Here is a 15368-nt window from a genome sequence, read left to right on the forward strand (position 1 = left end):
TCTTTCCCCACCTCTAAAACTAGTAACCCTTTCCCGGTACTTACCCTAACTCTTACTGTACAATGCTCTTAATTATGTGGTGAGCACAGAGTAAATCTGTTTTTTCACTCATCACAAATACTCATTCCAGTTGGAATATAGAGAAAGCAAAGCTCAGCTTTGATAGGTTTAGTTGTAAACAACTTCGTCTTAGAAACAGCATTTATTAAAATCACCCCAGGAATCTTTTTGCTCTTGTCTGTTCTCTCTTGCCAGGTTTTTACCTGAAGAAAGGGCATGGGCTGGGTATTGGAGCAATTCTCCCCAGGCAGGAGAGCTCAGCAGAAACTTGCAGGGACTGTTCAAAGACGTACATGCCACACAGCAAGGAAACCAGATGCTGCTTAACTCAACTTCTGTTGCTCACTCTGATTCCAAAGCCTCAGGATTTTTAGGAGAGTACAGAGTACAGGATTTCTGCCCAGCTAACTGCTCACCTGGCACCAATGCAATTTGGGCCTGGCATCAAAACAGATCAGTGCTTCATTCTCAGTGCTAGTAACTCAGGGTGAGGACAAAACTAAAACTTGCAAGGGGCATCTTCACCTCTGACCTTCTTTCAGCAACCTTTTTTCAAGAGAGGCACATTCAGACTGAGAAAAAGCCAGGTTAACTTGTTTCAACAAGTGAAACAGTCTTTTTATTTTTCTTGCATGATGTCACCTCCATATATAAAGAGAAGATCTATTTGCATCATCACTAGCCTTTCCAAGCATCAGAGAATCTCAAAAACTCTCCCTGATTATGCTCCTTCCTAATACTGTAAAAAAACAACAGCAACAAAGAATCCCAAAGCCTTTGATCACCATCACTTTCAATTCCTCCTGATATTTTCATACATGCAGGCAAAAAAAAATCTCTTATTAATGCCACAAAGCTGCCAGAATCCAAACTTTTGCTGTGCAGTCTCCTTAACAATTCTCATTTAGAGTGAGCAGGTGGTGAGAAGGAAGCAGAGCAAGAGAGAAGACAATTATTTTGGGAAAGGAAGTGGTAACTGCTACTAGCGTGTCAAACAGCATGAATGGTGGAAATCTGAATCATGCTTTTACTATATGAATGGGCTAATTCCAACAGACTATTACAAAAAGGATGTAATCTCCCTAACAGGAAAAAATACACCTGTTAGAAAAAGAGCAGGATCTGAAAGCAGAAATAGAGGCAAAACGGAGATGGGCCAGCTTGAATTCCTCTTCCCGTGACATTTAGGTGCTGGTCTCCAGGGCTTGAATCAAACTTTATAACAGAATTGGCCCATTGCAAATAACACTCGAAAGAAGGTTAGAGGCTGTCAAGCCAGAGTTAGGAAGAAATTACAGCTACATTTTTAGCTTTCTTGAATGCAGGCTCCTCTGAATAAGTGCTGCCAAGATGAAATCCTAGCAAGTAAATGACACATTTAGAGTGTGCCTGTTCAGTCACAGAGGTATTACTACAATGATAGGGATTATGCACCAAGGAAATAGTATGGCATATATTTAACACATGGCTTGCTGACACAATATAGTGTACAGTGTATTTTCCAGAAAGGAATTAGGAATCTCAGCATTAGTAACAACCTCTCCACTGCCTACAAGCAGAGGGCAAGCTGTTAAGCTAGCAGCATATGCTCTGGAGTGCCTCTGGAGTTACAGTTTTTAAATGATCTTAGTTTTCAGTGTTTAAACAAGTTACTTTCCATCTTATGGGTTTTTTTTTTCTGTCTGCCCCTCTGGCCCTCATTTGAGGGCGACCACAGTGGTTTCTGCCTGCGCAGAAGGGATGGCTCAGCTGCTCCTCTGGCAGCTGCTGAACCATCACAAATTATGGCTCGCTGTACTGAACTATGTGGAAATGGGTGTCTATCTTAGTACAGGGGACTGTAACCATGGTGGTGCAGCAGCTGCCTCCCAAACAGCTGAGCCCAACCCTGCAGCAAGGGTGAGAAATGAAAGATACAGTGAGAATGACTTCAGCAGCCCTTGGGTGAAGCGCACTTGACTTAATGCTGAACTTTGGAGAGTTACACAGCTCTTGCTTCAATTTCTCAGATGTAACGTGGGTAGTTTCTCTCCCACACACTTCCTAGGAATGGTGCTACACGGATGTGTGCATAATTCTGTAAAGAATGCCACAGAAATCTGCAGAATGAGTGCTACTGCTGATTATGCAAAGTCCTTGAAGAACATGCACTGTTCCATTTGCTCCATTAACAAAAAGATATAACTTGATTGCTGCAAATGAAAAAAATCCTTATCCCCCTTTTTCATTTTTAATAAATAATTCTATTAATTAGCAAATCACAAGAGCGGTATGCAACCTTACTTAGGGAAAAGAGCAAACGCTATTGCTATGCCTTCACCTCTGCTCTAGAGTCATTCCTAAGGAGTTCTTCTGCAAGGAGTATTTTCAGATATCACTGTCAGATGCAAGGCCTGCAGTTGCCATGTTATCCACATGCTTCCCTAGGACAAGCTTGATATTCGTATCAGCTCTGCATAGCAATTTCTCTACCAGATACTGTAGCTGCCTCTGCTGCGTCTTTCAGCTTTTGGTGTCCATTCCAAAGCTATTTTAGTGCAGTTGTTATCTGTACTGCTTGTGATTGGTCCTGCCTGCCACCATCTGTTTCTTTCTCTGTATAAAGATGTGCAATGGTTCCCTTCACTAATGTGTCCTCTGGCTCAGCATCTTGACATAAAGCTATTCCCACTGCTTGCTATCAACCCACTTTTTTCATTAGCAGGAATTCTGTAATCATGGCAAGAGACGTTTTTAACTAGGATGTGAGAACAAGGGAACTGCCTAGGGCATGCAATCTGAGATTATATATGACCTTCCCTCTCCCTCACTCTCATCCAGACTCACAGAAAGGGGATTGCTCAATTTTTCTCTTCCCATTGCATGCCCAATTGTTTTGTCTACACACTCTGTGACATCTGTATTCACAACAGTTATAGCTCTCACATGGAGAAGACCAGGTAGATATCTTGTACTTTTAATATATTCTTGTCAGGCATATATCAAGTAACACACTACAAGATGCCAATTGCATCTAAAACTGAAGCACAGAAAAGCAGGTACCAAATAGCAGAGTCATCCATTCTCTATGGCCTTCAAGAAAGATGAAGAATGTTACAAGGTTCCATTTAAAAACATAACACTGGGACTTCCAGCTATTGAGATGCTCAGTGAAGTCTAGAAAATCTACTCATTTTTTGCACATGGTATAGAAGAACAAGGCATTTAAATCTTAGTCTTTGTAGCTTGTGAAGCTATAAATAATATTCATTGCCTAGTGCAGAGTGGCTGCAATACAATTCTTCATTCACCTCAGTAGCCATATACCTGAAGTATTTTGCCTACAACACTATGCAAACATGATTAATACCAGGTTTAGCTCCAAACAAAAATGAACATTTACTCATATGGCAAAACAAGATGATAATTTAGAGATGCATTTGAAACACCACCAAAAAATCCAGTCAGGGCTCTTTTCATGTCACTCATCTCAAAGTATTTTGCCGTTTTCCTTCCTAAATCCCCAACTTCACCCTGTTTATTTTAAGACTTCCAATCTGGAATGTAAGAAATAAAAGAACTTTATCTGCCTTCCTCAAATAAGGAAGATTTAAACAGTGCTATTGACAAGTACAAATAAATAAGCAATACAGTTGAAATGTGTTAATTAACTACCTACAAGAGTGGGATTTTCCTTACTTGTGTCCAATATACTCACAAAATAAAATTCTTAGTTAAAAAAAAACAGCTGAGGCTGTGAAATGAAAAATACCTTGTCTGCTCTTTACCTTTGATAGTAGTTATCAAGGTTGCTTTACTATTTACTGATGCATGTTTATTCCTCATAGCTCACTCTCCCACGAGTGACATTTTTCACAGCGGAACCAGGGAGGAACTACTCCTAAGTCTCACCAGTCTATGGGAAGGCAAGCTTCTTGCATAGGCTGGGAAGAGAAAGAAGAGCTCACTTGTGTGTGGTTGTTGCCTCTTCCTTCTTTTCTGGGAAGAGCTGGAATGGTGCTCTTTATGCAGCCACAGATGGGGTGGAAAAGAGGGAGAACTGGGCCAAACCTGGATTTGGGGAACCGCTGCAACAGAGCCTTTGTCTATAATTTTAAATACCTATCTTTTCTTTTGCTTTGCCTAAATTTCAGCATGGATAATTACAGCAAACAGCAGGCAGATGGCTGCTTCTTTTAGGAACAGGCATGAAGTAAGCTTGAGAAAAACCTGTTATTTGGTGCTTGTTGTGAAAATATGAAGCAAAGGAAATTCCAGAGGTGAGGTAAAACATAACCACCTAACAGCTCTAAACCACTGGGAACCACTTAGAGCCATCTACAAGAGCTGCATTCCCACTGACCCACATCCAGCAGCTCTCACCTTTAAATCCCAGGGTGCCTAGTGAGTTTAAAAACACATCTAAAAAGCTCCCTGTGTGCCATGCTCCTCCAGCATCCCACAACCATCTCTCTGGTATTTGGATAAATCCTGGTGTTTGGCATCACTTTGCTGGAGACATTTACACACCATGCCCGAGTTGTGGGACCTCGGTGGTACCCACCTAGCCAGGCTGCTCTGGCAGGCTGCTGCCCTCTGAGAGCTCGCAGCTTGACTGATTTAACTATTCCTCTGGCCAAGGTCTCTCTTACCTAGCTGGGCGGCCCCCTCTGCCGGGTACTCGGGGAACTGGCCCTCGGAGGGGACGCTGACAGTGCGGCGCAGGCAGCGCCCGCGGGAGGCATCCTGCGGCTCCGGGATCCCTTCTGTGGGCACCTGCAGAAAAACCATGTCGACAGCTGTTAACTCACCACCAGGCCACGCTGTTAATATGCCGTATTGATAGGAGACTTCATTTTCCACTCATCTGCTTATAGCTCTCGGGCATAGTGCGATATTTGGAGCCTTAACACAAAATTCTGGAGGCTCCCCGGGAAAGCGCGCAGTGGTGAAGAGCCCACTCAGCCCAGCGTTGGGTGTCAGCAGCCTGTGACCTCTGACTAACAAAGCAGTCCTGCCTTTCCAAACTGCTTCCCCAGAGCCAGACCCATGGCTGCTTCCAGGCTGGCAAAGTCAGGCAGAGGCTGCTGCCCAGATAGCTCCATGCAAGAGTTTGCAGAAACAAAACCCGTGACAGCTACCTGGTAGACAAAGGTGCTGTACAGGTGGCCCCAGGCTGCAGAGAGCCTCCTCCAAAGATGAAGAGCCCTAAGCATGATGCTTATGGCTATGGTCCAGCAGGTCTTTGCATGGTCAGGTAATCACTGAGCTCAGTATTGGTGAACCACAGGATTTGCGGTCGCTCCAACCCAGAGAGTGAGTCGCACACCTGCAGCCACGCAGGTAACTGCACCACTCAGTACTGGTCACCGCACTTTCTGTTGGTGGTCACCACAGCTGTTGATGCCTGTTACTGTGGCAAGGAACCTGTGGCTGGGCGGACTCCCCTGAACCTTCCAACGGCTGGAAGAAATCTCAAGGGAGATTCAGCACCTAGGGACTGGAGGGAGACACAAAACATCGCAGCGTACTTTTGAGAGGACTTTGGTTCCAACAGTACGGCTGCAGTACATGCAGCATGGCAATTTCTTTTAATATGGCTACGTAACACACAGCTGGCACCTAAAGGAATAGAAGCTCCTATCCTCTTTCCTGTGCTGCTTATCCTCACATATCTTCCATCAACTCTAAAAAATGAGTATTAATAGCAAACAAAAAGCTATCATTCATTTGCACTGAAGGCTGTAAAAGATCTCAGAGATACTGGATTTTTAGAAACAGGCTGCTCACTACAATAGCTTTTGCACACTGGTTCTGGCATTTCCTCATTTCTAAGCACTTACCACTCTCTTAAGGTCATTTTAAAATGCTATTTATTACTATCCTGGTCTATTTGTCTCCTTCAAACAGTGCCCATTTTTCAATACAAGTTTCCCAAACCCCAGGTGTTTATTCTGATCAGACTATTGCCTTCTCTGGTGATTTTTACAGCTACGTAATCTCTCTGCAAAAGCACATCAGTAAGTTAAACAGTGATTAATTTTGTTGGTTTATGCCACATTTGTTACATCAAATCTACATATTAGATTTTCAGTTCTCATCTGGAGGCTCCATTTAGTTTTACTTTCTTCTAAACACTCTCCTGATTCTCTGCCTCTCCTGGTTTCCTTCAGTGAATTTTTTGGTAGGATGCTGCAGCAAGCCCTATTTCCAGATCAGCTATTACCAGTCACACCACACACCTGTTTCAGCATTCCTTAAACCCTTGCCACACTCTTGTCACAGGGAACTCATTGCACCTACACCTACCTGCTTGCTGTAGACCAACACAACCAATGCAGGGTTGATTTGCCCACTATTAGGCTTTTTCTTTATCCACTGAGAAATAACATAGTCCCTCTTTCCAAGTACACTTCAGTACCTTTGTGGGCTTTCAGACATGGGTAGACAGGAACATTGTTTTAATCCACTGACAAAAAAATCCCACTACTGCCACCCTGGTGACAGCATGGATAGCCATGGGGACCCTGTGGATGGCCTGACTCTGCCACAGGGGAGCAGCAGAATGGGGAGTGAGCCCACAATGTCCTCTGAGTCCTTGGGAGAAGCACACAGGCTGCTGTAGAGCGGAGTCGGCGGTGCACAGAAATCGATTTCTGCATACCAGAGACAGGACTGACCATCAGGCAGGGACTGAGCCCTTAGCAGCAGGACTGTCTGAGAGCTCAGGTCCAGATCACTCAGCTCTTTGGACCTAGCCCAGAGCAGGAGCACACACTCAGGCTGCACCCTAAAAGAGTTCCCTTGGTGTAACTGTGTTCATTGGGAGCAGCACAGTCCACACCAACAAAAACTTGCTTTTTTTAGTGTTTAGTGCCTTGAGAAAAACCTGCTATGATTTATTTCACTTGATAATTCCATAAACTGTATAAGGGACAACATTTTAATGCCATATTGCTTGCTCTACACCAGAGAATATACATCTCCCAATTTAATTGACAAGATTAAAGTAGCAAAGTAACTCAAAAAGATCCCCTTAAGTCTGACTTAAAAATGTTTTTGTTATTTACTGAAATACTTCTCCAAAACTATAGTCTCAGTTTATATTGACAAAAAGAACTAACTCAAAGACTGCAGGACCAGTATTTATTTCTTAGCATGGGACCAGCCTGCTCTAAAAAAATACAGCTTAGTGAACATGTAAAATGAGCTTGGTCAGCAGCTCTGCATCTCTTGGGATTAGACACATTTTAAACACTTGTATAAAAGTGCTCTGTGGTCAGACAAATAGATTCATGGATGGGAAGCACCAAAACACAAGGAAGTGCACAAATAAATACCATGTGAAGACCAAGGCAGACAACTGCAACCTTGCCAACACTCCTCCAGTCTCTGCCACTCCAGCAAGCAGTTCAGCACAGGATTGAAGAGAATGACACAGCCTTGCAGAGTCAGGACTCTAATGGCGATTCAGCATTTCAGCTCTTTTGTTTCCTTCCCCATTCAGCTTTATCCTCTTCTTTCTCTGTTGAAACTTCACCAACCTGGGAATTCTCTGACCCTGAGCTGACATGCTGAAGCTGCTGGTTTAGGACTGGGATCTGAGCAGTGTTAACTCTGTGCTAAAAAGGTATATAGAGACAGTCCAGAATGCTGGTCATTTTAGCAATTTTAACAATTTTCATCACAGGTCATGTTTCTGTGACAAATTTCACAATTTAATGAGGATGGGTTCAGACCTCAGACTCTAAATCCTTGAACAGCACCCCAGCTCACCTGCCACCAAACATACATTTTAAGTATAAAAACTCTGTATCGGGGATTTCTAGCAGCTTGACGATGAGGGGACTGCAGAAGAAATAGGAGTAAGAGCTTACCAAGCATTTAATACCTCTTAAAGACAAACTAAGATAGTCTTTTATAAAAAAAGCAGGTGAAAAAAAAGCCGATAAGTTTTTTTCAAGATTGGAAAGAGTAGTTCAAGACAAACTTGAGAATTTGCAGACTCTTCTGATCTAACAATCAGGAAGTTTGGAATCACGTCAGAAAAACAGTTAAATATTTCATGTTAATTTTTACCTTCCTTCAGAAAGTTAGAGGCTAGCTAAAATTCTGACATGGAAATCCACTTTAAAAATGTTGACAACAAACATTTCTCTGGGCTTTTGGAAACTAAATAATTAAATTTGCTTGGGAATTGAGGCAAATCTTATCCTATGGCTGGTTTCAGCTCTGACAAACTCTTATTTACAGGTGAAACATGTTTGCTGTAAGGCCACCGATGTGACAAGTCCTTTGAGGAGGGCAGTGTGATCTGGGAAGAACTTCCCCTAGGGCCCCATGCAGCAGTGTTTGCTCCTTTGGGATCACCACTGTCAAACCACTACTGGTGTCAGTCACAGGAGATGGAAGAGTAGGAAAATACATCCCAGGTGTGCTGCTGCTGTTGACCTCTGTCACCAGCACCAGTAAGCAGTAGATTTTGTCACAGTAAATGTAGGTCATTGCCATCCTTTGCCCTTGATTAAAACCACCTCTAAATCCAAGAAGAAAGATGAGGTTTGGGTGCAGGGAGGGAAGAGTCTAACACAGTGAAAAGTATTGTTCATCTTCATTTCTAACTGAACACAAGACTAAAACATTCTGCAGGACTGCAGCCAAGTTGCTGACAAAGCCTAACTAAACAGCAGCCCAAAGCCAGGTGCAGCCATTTGTCACATCCCTCAAAGTGGAAGTGCTGTGCACAGTGTTGACTGTGTGTTCACTCTTCATGAACACTCATTCCCTTTCCCTGTTTTAAATGGCTCTGATTTTACAGACACTTCTACTGTACCCTCACAGCTCCTCCCACCTGATGAAACAGGTTTCCCAGAGCAGATGAAAACATCTACACCTTCCTGACAGGGAAACTCTTCCTTGTAGAAAAAAAAATACCTGATTTGTATGGGCATCAATCTAGGTCTGTTCTCCTTGTCTTGGAAAATGCTATTAAATATTATCACACTGGGATATGTTGTAGTAATTGCACATCTCCTGTCACTCAGGACTCCTTATTTGCTAAATCATCTCTCATGTTCCTACAGGGATTAATTTTATTTCTACTTACTTTTGGGCATTGATCTCTTCCTTTCATTAAGAATTTTCACTCTTCAGTCTCACCTATTCTCATTTTATAAAGTTGACAAGGTGTCAAGTAATTAATGTTTTTCTACACTACACAAGGTGATACTGCCAGACTATTTTTGTCTAAGTAATTACAGATATTTTTTGATCAAGTTGCACTTCAAAAAGCCTCTGATTTTCAACCTACTCTTGATCTTGCACAGCACCAAATTTCTCTTGCATATACTTCATTCAAACTGCCTTGACAATAAATCCATAGTGGTGGGACACTATGAGAAATGAGTTTCCTCTACTACATTGTTTATTTCTGTAGTGTTCCCTTAGTCTTAAAAATCTGCAATTCATAATGCTGTATTTTAGCAGCATTAACTGAAAAAACCCCCAAACTTAGCAGAACTGAAACAATGGAGAACTTTTCCATTTACCTATTTACATTTTGTATACATTTTTCACTTTCTAACTTGGACACGCATACCTGCAGAAGGATTTTACAAAGTAATGTACGCACACATTTCTGTTTTTTCCAGACTCACAGAGGCCAAGCTTCTTGAATTTTATTCCATGAATTAACAAAGCAAATGCACAGAGTAAAACAAAAGGTTTCAGACTAACACCTTTCAAGTTATGTCAGCCTTGCGATGATGCAAGTGCTCCCTCTGGGCTGCAGGGACACTGCTGTTGCCATCTCTTCCTTCTTCCCCCACACCCTCTTGCTCACTGGTGGGTGTCCTTCTGTCCTGAACACTTTTTCTAAGATCCTCTTCAGCAGCCCAAAGGAATTCTTACCTACTCACTCTATCAGTAATGACCACGTTCAGAGCAGGAATCTCTCCTGCTCCTGTTTCCTATTGCCTGGTTTGAGTCAACGAAACAATTCCTCCAGCATCACCATTCCAAGGTTTACTCCAGTTTACTCTAAACATAATCTTCATTTTTTTCTTAAAGTAACCTCCCTTTTCTTTGTTCACCTGGGCTTTGCTTAGGCTCCCTGTACCAATGGTCCCACCCAGGAGCTTTTTATGATTCCTCTTGTACAGACTTTTCCATCTTTAGGCTCTTGACAGGCATCTCATGCCACTGCTGCCTTAGGCCTTTGTGCCCTCCTGTTGCTAGATCACATTTCATAGAGCCTCTTTCAGCTCTCACCGAGAAAAATTTAACCGCATTGCCTCCCCTCCCCTTTCTCAGGAAGGCTGCAAAGGGATGCCCCTAGTTCAGAAAAATTAGAAGAAGGTGTAAATCCAGAGTATCAGTCCTGTGTCTCTCTCCTGACTGGCAGTTCTATATGCTGTATGTTTCTGTAAGGGACTGTCTGCACATAGCTGTGTAGTCTCGCAGAAGTGACACTAAACCAACCTCTTATTTTCCTACTGAGCACTCATGGCTCTGAAAGGACTTCCCTTCCCTTTTTCCTTTCATTTCACAGTAGTCACAAATTACTTGAAAATCAGAATGGCAAATCTGACTCCAGTTACAGGCTTCTAAAACAAATCCCTTTATCAGCATGCGGAGCCACACCTGCACCAAAGGCATGTCTGCTTGGCCCATCTGCATGCAGCATTTCCCAAAACAAGCTATTTCTCACTGTGGTAGTACAGGAAGATTCCTTTGAGAATACACTGAAAGAATTTACACTATTGCTTGCTTTCTTGGGGTTATTGCTGCACTTAAACCTCAGGCCCTCTATAGCCTGATACTGAATTTTCTCAGCTTCTGACAAAAAACGGTATATTTAAACACAGAATATAAGGACGTGATACATCGGACTTCCTACATTTACTCCTCAGGATCTACTAGTAAAAAGACTCATCTTAGTCTTAGCAAAATGCTTTCAGCTGTCTGTGGTAGGAGAAAAAGAACCCCTAAGTGCATGATTACCACCTTCAGGTAAGTATTTGTGATATGAGCCACTGTTGTTTTCAATTACATTTTTTAATTAGATGCATCCTTTTGGTCCAGCTATGCTTCTACAGCACTGTTTTAGGAATGATTCTCACATCTTCTTAAGTTTCTAAAGTGCATACTTAATTCCTCAGGTGTCAGTCCTGTCAGACTAGAAAAGGAATTGCATAGTAAACAAATACCATTAAATGGGTCTTCCATTTTGCCTGTGTTTGATCACTTCTCCCACTCATCAGCATTAATGATGTTCCTTCTAATAACTCAAGTCCTTCTCTAAACCATTTCCTCCCACTCCCCCTATGCAAGGCAATATTTCATTGCAAATAAACCTGAGCACAGCTGACTAATATTTTGTTCTACACCAGAAACAGGTCTCACCAGCAGTCTGTAGCAGCCATATATAGAAACTTCAAAAGAATCAAGAAAAGCCACAAAAATTCAGGTCATCTCTAAATATAGGAAATGATAATATTGGACTAAAACTCGTGGATAAAAAGCCTTGACTTTTCCCTGCCTTTATGCCTGCACTTCATGACATAAAGAGGCAGGTTTACATACCTGTGGTGGCTTTAACTGCCATTGAAAAAAAGCAGTAACATAGGAAGACACAGTGACACACAAACACAGGCTGCAGAACTCCAGGAGGGAGTTTGCACTCTGGCTGCTGTCACCTCTTTCATGCCACCAGCATCTGGGCCAGCTGGATTGTAACTGTGTGCACTGTGCCATCCATACATAGGATAGCTTAGCTCCCCTTTTCATAGAATGGTAAGGGGTTGGAAGGGACCTTAAAGATCACCTAGTCCCAACCACCTGCCATGGGCAGGGACACCTCCCACTAGACCAGGTTGCTCAAGGCCTTATCCAACTTGGCCTTCAACACCTACAAGGATGGGACATCCACAACTTCCCTGGGCAAGCTGTTCCAGTGTCTCATCACTCTCACATTAAAGAATTTCCTTTTAAATTCCCTTTTCCCCCTTGTACATGTTTCAAAGGATTTGTGAGTGAAATAAAGGGGAGATGAAGAAATCTGCCTTCTCCTTTTACCAATAAAGGCCAAAGGGCAAATACTGAGGCACGAGTGAGCTCGTCTCACCTCCTTCTCCCTGTTGAGCAGCACCAGCTGGCTGTCTGTCAGGATGCAGTATTTCCTCTCCCAAGTTGTCATCTCGGTGTAGGGGGACTGGCCGCAGGATAGTCTGTGGGTGGGTGGTCCTTTCACATCTGGGAACAGAAAACCGCGACATTGTTAGCACGTGGCATTAACCACCTTCTTTGCTTTCGGAGTTCTGCAGTGAGATCTGAATCAAAACTGCACTCTGTGCTTAGTGGAGCCTGTTTCAGAATTTTAAAAGGCAGAATGGGTATCCTGGGAGGCACCCATGTGCTACAAATATTTATTTACTTATAGCATGACTTACAAAAATGGCAATACCAGGGATGAATATAAATGTCTTTGTCATAGGCTGAAATATATTGAAAAGACCAAGAGCTGTTATCAAAACTTAATCTTCACTCCACTCCCTTCTCAAAACCATAGTCCAAAGGGGTATGGCCCTAAATGTACTCTAAATCTTAATAAAGTAGATTATTTGAGACTAAGTATAGAGAGATATAGGAAGGAAAACAGGGATCAAGGAAGGCAGGCTTGAAGAAGGGAAGGAAAAATTCAAAGGGATGGGCATTTAATCGAGAAGGCCTTGCCAGCACGTTTTGGTGGGGAACCTACTTGATGAAATTATGGATTTTCATTTAGCCACAGACACTACAGCGACAAAAACTCATACTTAAAAAAAAACCCCAAACAATCCCCCAAAAACCACAAACCAAACCATAACCCAACTTGTTTGAGTCCCAGACCTGATTTATTAAAATTAATTTTAAAATCAATTTCCCACAAGTCTCATGATTGAGCAACATATGACATTGTGCCTGTCACTACTAACAAGGTCCTTTCCAACCCAAACTATTCTAGCCCTCTATGATTTGTCTCTTTACAAAGTTTTGATATTAAGTTCTGGTTGCTTTGTAAGATTAAGTTTCATTTTTATCTTGCACTCTAGTTCTATACAATTTACTTGCAATGATTGAAAAATCATCCATTCTCAATGTAGACACTCTAGATCCTCAAGTCCTAAGGGTCTAAAACAGACTGCAAAAATCAAGGGACTTCCTGCACAGGAATCCAGGACCTCCTTTAAGTGTTTCAGGAGCAAACTGAGTGTTCAAACCTGAAACATTTCGTAGCACTACCTGCCTTTTAGCACGCCTAGTAACATGCACAGAGATAACACAGCTTCTCCCGAGCATCACCACTAGAGGCCAGCGAATCCTCAGTCACCCAGCACCTTCTAGGGAGAGCCAGCCCAAACACCAGCGTTTAGCCTGGACTAAGGAACCCCTCCAACTTACTTCCCTCTTTGCAGACCCTCCACGTGCCCCCTCTTTTTATCACAAATGCTGCAGCATCTTCATGCTCTCTTCCTGCAACTTTGCCTCTGCGTTGCAAGGGCTGTGTCAGCTTCTAGAGTCAGACTGGGAAGATGGCTTTCAGAGCCTTGTTCAACCTCATATTGCATTAGGAGTTTTGTGATCATTCAGGAAAGTGCTTGAAACAGGTAGCCATTAAGTAAGAAAAAGGAGAAGGCTGCATGAATCCTACTGCTCTGAATAACAAAGAAGAGCACCTTTGTGCCCTTAATGCCAGGTAAAATAATTCAGGAAGGAAGCTGAGATGCAGAATCAGGCTCCACACTGTTACTTCTCCGACAGAACTCAGTTTGAGAGAGTGACAACCAATGTGTCTCAAAATTGCCCAAAACTCTAAGTGTAATCATAATGAAGGGAAACCATCATAAGCTCTGTGAAGCAAAAGTGCATTTGTGCAAACTCCTGGGAGCACAACAGAGTCTCCCACAAGTTATGTACTGGTCCATTTCATAGACCTGAACCCTCCAGGTAGATTCTTGGCATAACTGCAACTCACATTTATCATTGTGTCCAACCAAAAACCAAACCAGATGTAAGCTAAAACCACTGCTGCTCCTACTTTGACCCTGACTTCCCAAACAGCAGCACATGAGCCCTATCCCTGCCTAAGCATGACAAACCTGACAGAGAGCAGAGGAGTGAGAAGGATGAAGCCATGAGCTCCTGGTATAAGTGTGCAACAGAAATGGGAAGACGAGAGCTCTGGGGATCTGGTCTCCTGGGTGAGGAAAGCACACAATAAATCAGCAGGGGGAGAAAAGGATGAAGGCGTGCACACCCTGTCCTGCTCATGTGGGTGGGCTGGCAGTGAGAGTGCCTCCAGTTGCTGCACTGAGCAATAACCAAGTAAGCTGCATTTGGAACTGCTGGTAAACTTTCTGATGGCAAAAGAAAACCCTCCTGGGTCATCTGCTCCAACGCAGAATCTACAGTCACGACTTGCCCAGCCCCAAAAGATCTTTGTGTTATAATTTCTTCTAACTACAGGCCTTGGCAGCATACCATCCAACAGATCCATGGGCTGCACAAAGGAATTAAAGAACAGAACGACTTCTTCCACTGCAATAACAACTCCAGGACTTAACTGAGTCATCAGACACTGTGAGCCAGCCATGGCTCTGTTGCCAAGTGGGTTGGCTACGTCAGAACAGCTTTCCACAGGCTGCTGGCAGAGTGACGTGCCATGCCAGCGTCAGGAACTGTCAGTCACCCCTAGAGAGCACCACAGTGATAACATTTTGTGTTTGCACTGGTGTCCTTTCGAACGCCAGCCCTGACACTCCTGCAAGCCTGACCAAGTGCTCTCTTCAGCAAGCTGGTTTTCCAGAGTATTGGATCCCATAACTCCAGTCCTCCCCCCAAGCTGACATGCAAGCACATCGCAAACTACACAGACGGGGAATGCAACTTCCCAGAAACTGCACAGCAACAAAGACCTCAGTGTAGCTTTGGTGTGTCAGCCCCACCTATTTAAATTATTTCTCAGCTCACCCCCCTGCATGGCTATCTTTGGAACCTCTAACAACAGCTGTGACTTCAAAATTTATTCTGCAGTACGTTACCAGTTTAGACAGAAGACTCTTTGGGACTTTGCACAGTATCACATACACACTTGGTCGCCCCTCAAACCCTGTTCTGCTTTCCGGTGCTCTTCATCTTTGGTTTTCATTTTACATTCTTGGCTCCAGTTTTTCACGTGAATGTAATAAAACCCACTGACCTCTTCCACTAAAGCCCCACAAAACTAATTAAGCACCATGGTTTGAATCGCTGTATAAGTGAATTGCAACAAGTCCATGTGTAACTAGGAA

General features: G+C 43.1%; 1 protein-coding gene across 13 annotated transcripts in view; it reads right to left on the reverse strand.

Annotated features, from left to right (window-relative positions):
* Nucleotides 1-15368, reverse strand: part of RASAL2 (RAS protein activator like 2) — a 170834-nt gene that overhangs the window by 72665 nt on the left and 82801 nt on the right. For 12 of the 13 annotated variants that reach the window (XM_033067231.1, XM_033067227.1, XM_033067236.2 and 9 more), the window contains exons 2-3: nt 12164-12291; nt 4692-4815 (exon numbers count right to left, since the gene is read on the reverse strand). In XM_033067231.1, the coding sequence (XP_032923122.1) occupies nt 4692-4815; nt 12164-12291 (252 nt within the window). Of the gene's footprint in view, nt 1-4691; nt 4816-12163; nt 12292-14177; nt 14217-15368 lie in introns of those variants that run through there. The other variant, XM_033067240.2, reaches the window with a different exon arrangement.

The sequence above is a fragment of the Catharus ustulatus genome, chromosome 9 (genome assembly GCF_009819885.2).
Source record: "Catharus ustulatus isolate bCatUst1 chromosome 9, bCatUst1.pri.v2, whole genome shotgun sequence".
Taxonomy (NCBI): Eukaryota; Metazoa; Chordata; class Aves; order Passeriformes; family Turdidae; genus Catharus; species Catharus ustulatus.